Genomic DNA, 6148 nt, shown 5'->3' with positions numbered 1-6148 from the left:
GCAGTCATCAACTTCAGAGGCACAATTCTCCCAGTCATTGTACTTGACCATCGTCAATCAGCAGAAATCTTTAGCTCAATGCTACAAGTTTCACCATTTCCATTTTAATTTGAATAAATAAATCCCAGCCTTGGCTCTGAGTCAGGTTTTTAAAAAAAATATACATAAATTTCATTTTTGGGATGAGGGTTCACAGCAAGGTCAGCATTTGCTATCCACCCCCCAACTGCCCTTAAGCAGGTGCTGACAAACCTGTCTCCAACCCAGTCTCGCTCAGCTATTTCAGGGAGCAGCTAGGAGTCAAGCACATTGCTGAGAGTCTGGGGCTACATGTAGGCCAGACCGGGCAAGGATGACAGATTCCTTCCCTGAAGGATGTTAGTGAATCAGATGGGTTACGATGGAGTTTTGTGGTCATTACTAACGAGGCTAGCATTTTAATCCAGATTATTTAAAATTAGTCAAGTTTAAATTCTTCCAGTTACATGGGAAATTTGAACACTTGTCTCCGAAGCATTAGTCCAGGCCTCTGGATTACTAGTCTAGAAACATTACCACTACACTACCACCCTGTCAGTTGTGGGTCCAAGTCCCATCCCAGAGATCTGAACACATAATTCAGACGGACACTTTCAGTACAGTGCTGAAGGAGTGCTGCACTGCCAGGCATGCAAGACTTTCAGATGAGAAGTTAAACCGAGACACTGTATCTTTTTGAGTAAACATAAAGATCCCATGATACTATTTTGAAGAGGACGAGACTGGTGTCCTGGGCAATATCTATCCCTCAACTCACAATCACTAAAAGCAGATTAACTAGTCATTTATTTTGCCTTGAATTGGTTACTTCATAAGTAATTCATTGATGTACCGAGGTGAAAAATGCTGTACAAAATGCAATTCTTTCTTCCTTTGTTATTCACATAGTTACAATGAGGAATCTGTGGCAAGGGATCAGTGAACTTAGACAGTCAGAAACTGAGCCCCAACAGACACAGGTCAATGATCTGTGCTGAACTAACAGAACTCACTTAAGGAATCCTACATCTAACCTCACATCCCAGGAAAACAGTAGTGTTCCACCTCTCGCTATCTAATCATTCCTCTTTTGGAAGTGCACATGGGTCAGTAAACCAGAGCAGGAATCAGTGTACACAAGAAACATCGACAAACTGCAGCTATGCAGGGATTAACCAGAACTCGCACTGATAGAGCGTTTTTCACAATGTCAGCAACTAACAAAAGCCAATGAAGTACTTTTTTAAGTGGAGTCACTGGTGTAGGAAACGCAGAAGCCAATTTACAGGCAGCAATTTTCTTGTAACGCAATTGTACCAGATAATCTCTTGCCCCCCACTGCCTAGAATGATGTTGCGGTGGTGGTAAAGAGAAATTCTGGCCAGGTCACGGAGAATTCCCCTCTTCTTCAAAATACAATTTTCTCGTCGGACCTTTTACATCCACCTGTATGGACTGGCAGGGCATCGGTTTAACATCTTGTTAGAAAGATGGTACATCCAATAGTGCAACGTGTCTCCTGTGGTTCTAAATTTTCAGCCCAGAGATCTATAGGCTGAAGGAGTCATCATCAACACCTCCAAACAGCTTGTTTGTACATCACCCAATCCTGCAACTCTTCACTTGCTGCTCTGAAAGGCCACAGGTCAGTAGTCAAAACAGTCTGGAGTGATCTGAGTACTGTATCTTCACTCCCACAGCCAGAGAGCCCCTCCCCATCTAGATATGATCTGATCTGCTCAGCACATCACATTCCAACACTTGCCCTTGTATTTCTCCCTTTGAAGTCATTGGCGCTCAGTGCCAGAGGTAGAAGCATTATGAAAAAGCTAGGTGGGAAAGCACAGAAAACTCAGGACAAATATAAAATGACAATAAATGTGTAGCACAGGAGGCAAGGCAGAGATACGGGCAAAATTCAAAATATCTGATTGACTGTTTTCTGAAATCCACCATGCCCTTCAGAGCCAGCTTTTGGAGACACTGCACAAGCGTTTCACTAACAGTGAACTGACAAGGAATTGAAGAGGTCACTGAACAACCCCACCCACCCAACCAACCAACCCCACCCCGAGCTGACTGGGATAGCATCACTGCAATTACTATTTTATAAATTGTCACAGGGAGATAAATAAAATCTGCCACCACTTTAACAAACTCCCTGGAGGTACTCAGGATTAAAACCAAACTTTAAAACGCCCACCCCCCCATTCCGTGCCCAATGCCTGCTTTGCACAATCACACCCCCAAACACATGTTCTAAACAGAAACCATGCAGGCATTAATCAGAGCAAATATGACCTGACAAACTTGAGGAGCTGCTTTTAAGTGTTTCTGTGTTGTTGGGAGTCGGGAAGAAGGTGACTGAACAAATGCCTGAATGTTGCCAAATGTCTGCTCAGCAAGGCCGGAACGAGTGGGACACGTCCCCATTTAAACAAAGCAAAGCACCAACTTCCATTAAAACTAAGATCGTTCAAATGAGTTTGCCTTAGGATACCCCAGTTGTCCCTCTCTCTCTCCTCTTGGTCTCACAGTGTCAACTCAGCACTGGAGTGCGATTCCACAAGTACCATCCAAAAAAAGTTCTTAAAAAAAACAATGCATTTCCCCTTTGAAGAGGACAGAGGAAAGGCCAATTACAATTGTCCTAAGGGAAAAAAAAACCTGGTTTACCCTTTTATTCATGGAACATCCTCTCATTAATTTTAAATGGCTTTGACATTGAAAGGAGAACTGAAGCCTTAGTCGGGAAGAAAATACAGGGGAGGGGGTGGGAGCACTGATCTCTTCAAAAGCCTGTCTGCGAGATGCAACAAAAGGAACCCTGTCCCTTTAAGTTCCTGACAGATTACCCAAGTTTCATGTTACTTCTAATTAGTAACACATAATGCTGTGGAGAGATATTTGGGAACCAGAGACTGACAGATGTTTGAAAAGGAGCATTTCAGAATGTGCTCTCTGTAAAAAGTAAAGCTGTGTGCCAGTCAGAAGTAACAGTTTACAGCACCAACTCGTGGCAGAATGTGGAAATGCCACCCACAACTCAAAACACATTTTAAATCCACAACTATTTACAACAAACCCAAAATTTCACTCCCCCCCCCGCAAAAACAGGATATAGCCAAAAGAGTAATCTGTGGGAACAAGTGAATTTGTTTTATGTACTGTAACAACCAAAACACGAGTTACAGCAACTCCCCTCCACACTCCACCTCCTCCCCCCCACCAAACAAGTGACATATTTCCCAACTGCACACTTACCTGCTTGTGCATTTCAATATTCAGCCCATAAGACATCTCGTAATACTGAAACAGTAAGAGTCAAAAGCACATTAATTTACATTCTGGAATATTTAAAAAATCTCCCTGCAAATCAAACTGGCCTCTTATTTCCTACTTGACGATTTCCGTCCTTCATGTGCCATTAATTTCTTTGTACCCAATTTGTTTTTAAGACTCTGGGTTTTCATCTCAACTGCCTGGACTTTATCTTAAATTCTTAACAAACAGCTGTAGCCACGGAAGTGGTAAATTGCTGGCTCACAGACCATACGTGTACACCCCGTTTACTTTATTTTTTTTAAAATAATCCAGATAGTCACATAAAAACAGTGCTGAGTGTTCAGCAACTAACACAGTGCCCCAGTACAAAAGAAATTAACTATTAGTAATCAACGCTAGATGCTAACTTAAATGCATTAAGTCTTAGCGTCAGTTGTGCATTTCAAAATCTCTAGGATCATTAGGCCTTAATACTTAAAAAGGATTGGTAAAACCAGACTTGATGTGTTTCAGTGGCTGCAGCATGTCCCATTTTGAATCAGCTCTTAATGATAGCTGACAAATTAACTGGGAAATGTTAACGTGGATTAATACAAAAACATAGCAGCGAGAGAGACAGAGAGAGAACACACTTACCATAACATAGTGACGCTGCATCTCGGTTTTCTCGTTTGCGAGTTTATCACATTCCATTTTTAAACTGAATGAAAGAAGCCATGGAGGAAAAAGTATCAATTTCAAGGGGTTCAGGGAACCGAGACTATGTCAACACATTAACCAAACAATGAATTTACATCACACGCTCTGAATAATTTAAAAGCTTGTTTACATGACTGTACTAACCTACACAAGGCAAATAAATAGCTGATTGGCCTGATTGCTCAATATTATCACTAAAATACAGTCGCCCTATAACTTAATGAATTGTGAATACAAGGGGAGAGGCCGAGCGAGAATAGGGGAATTGTACACATTCTGATCTCTCTGAACAAACTCCCCAGCCTCAATATGTGAAACGCTTTACTCACCTGTGATACTGCGCTTGTAAGAACTGAAATTCCTCTTTGATCCGGTCGCACGATTCCGCCACGGTGAATTTGAACGGTTGGGCAGGTTGATGGGGAGCCTGCAAGTACAGCAGAATTTTTCTTAAAACGAGGGACAAACCCCCCCACCACCCCATCACAGAATGGGCAAACATCAAATCCACTTTGACGCTGGCAAACAACAAAAAAAAAGAAACCAACCAATACATTTGCTCGATACAGTTACTCAGAAAAGAAACACGGCAAACTCGGGCTATTCAAGTTATAAAAAGGCTTGTTCGTAGCGAAAATGAAACAAGAGGGAAACACACTTACCGGGTGCCTGCCTTGAGGATACATCTCTTAAACAATGTATCCCCGGTTAGGGAAAGGGGAGGGATACAAGGGAAGGAAACACACGACACAGAAGAGATACACAAGTCCAGCGATCGATCGGCAAAAAATGTAACCCCACACAGAGAGAAAAAAAACAGCTGTAAAAAGAGTCCACCGCCACGCCGCTCAGGATCAGAACCACTCCCAGTGCTACAGAACAAAGCAGTAAGTCCTCTCCGGCTGGAGGCGAGGGTTTTTTTTAAAAAAAGAAGTCCCTTTGTGCTATAAAACAAGAGGGGCTCCAACACACTCTGGATAAAAGCAGATCATGGCACACAGTCAGCGGCGTCTCGGTGTCCGACGAACCAGATATAATATATATATATATAAATGTGTAAGAAAATCAGCAGCAGCTCCTCTTTCAAGACAGACACACGGGCATATCATTCAAACAAAAAATAATAAAGTCGTAGATCAGTTTGATCAAGACAATGCAGACACAACCGTGCCGGGATATATATCTATATAGATAGAGAGAGGGAGAGAAAAAAATCGGAGCTGGCGTCCACTTTGGAACGTGCGGGCTGGAATTTGGAACTTTGACCCGGGATTTTGGAACCCGGAGACCGCGTTTGGAACGCCGGCTCCCGGCGGAGATTCGAAAATCGAACGTTCAGTAGCAAAGACAGTAGCCTCGGAGTTCCAAAGGAGCAGCAAATCCCACACGGACACGGACTGCCGGAGAGATCATGGTGGCTTCTTTCCCTTTCCCGCGATCGGAACGGTGTAGAGGTGGAGGAGGAGGAGGAGGACGACGACAAAAAAAAAGAAAATTGCAGTAATCTTCAATTAAGTTCAGCACGGCGATGTTGTTGCTGTGTTGCAATTGACACGATTCCAAGGCGATTTCCCTTTTCCTCCACCGATTGGTAATATTTTGCAACTCTTTTGTTGTTGTTGTTGTTGCTGTTTGTGCTCCCGCAGCAAAAGATCGAGGGGTCTCTGCAAATTGCAAGCGATCAGAGTGAATGCCACACACAGACAGACACACAATCCACACCACGCGGCTTCCCCCCCTCCTTCTCTCTCTCTCTCTCTCTCTCTGTAATACTGAGCCCCCTCCTTTCTTTTCCTCCGAAACTGCCGCGAGAGCCTTGACCATATTTGGGTGGAAAGTAACCAACGTTCCGCAAGCTCGCCCGGCCAATCAGCGAGCTCCGCACCCCACGTGGGGTCCCGTGCGCCTGGGAAAGAGGAGGAGGGGGAGGGGCGGGGCCGAGCCTCCCGCGCCGCCGGCCAATCCGCTGCCGCCCGCCCCGCGTCCCGCTCCGCCATTGGTCGCCGGCCCCCGTCCCTGTCAATCACAGCCGCCCCCGGGAGCCGCCCCTCCGTCTGCTCTCTACGAGCTGTCCATCAAACCCACGTGGGGGCAGCCGTGGCTGCGGCGCTGACAAATGCCTTTGATTCTGCCTAGTGCTTGCAAA

General features: G+C 44.6%; 1 protein-coding gene across 14 annotated transcripts in view; it reads right to left on the bottom strand.

The window, feature by feature from the left end:
* Window positions 1-5804, bottom strand: part of LOC121269875 (transducin-like enhancer protein 3) — a 161079-nt gene extending 155275 nt beyond the window's left edge. For all 14 annotated transcript variants that reach the window (XM_041174913.1, XM_041174918.1, XM_041174915.1 and 11 more), the window contains exons 1-4: window positions 4665-5804; window positions 4332-4429; window positions 3940-4003; window positions 3283-3327 (exon numbers count right to left, since the gene is read on the bottom strand). In XM_041174913.1, the coding sequence (XP_041030847.1) occupies window positions 3283-3327; window positions 3940-4003; window positions 4332-4429; window positions 4665-4688 (231 nt within the window). In that variant the 5' untranslated portion in view covers window positions 4689-5804. The remainder of the gene's footprint in view (window positions 1-3282; window positions 3328-3939; window positions 4004-4331; window positions 4430-4664) is intronic.
* Window positions 5805-6148: the final 344 nt, after the last annotated feature.

Source organism: Carcharodon carcharias, chromosome 26 (genome assembly GCF_017639515.1).
Source record: "Carcharodon carcharias isolate sCarCar2 chromosome 26, sCarCar2.pri, whole genome shotgun sequence".
Taxonomy (NCBI): Eukaryota; Metazoa; Chordata; class Chondrichthyes; order Lamniformes; family Lamnidae; genus Carcharodon; species Carcharodon carcharias.
This window is presented reverse-complemented; position numbering and strand designations above follow the sequence as displayed.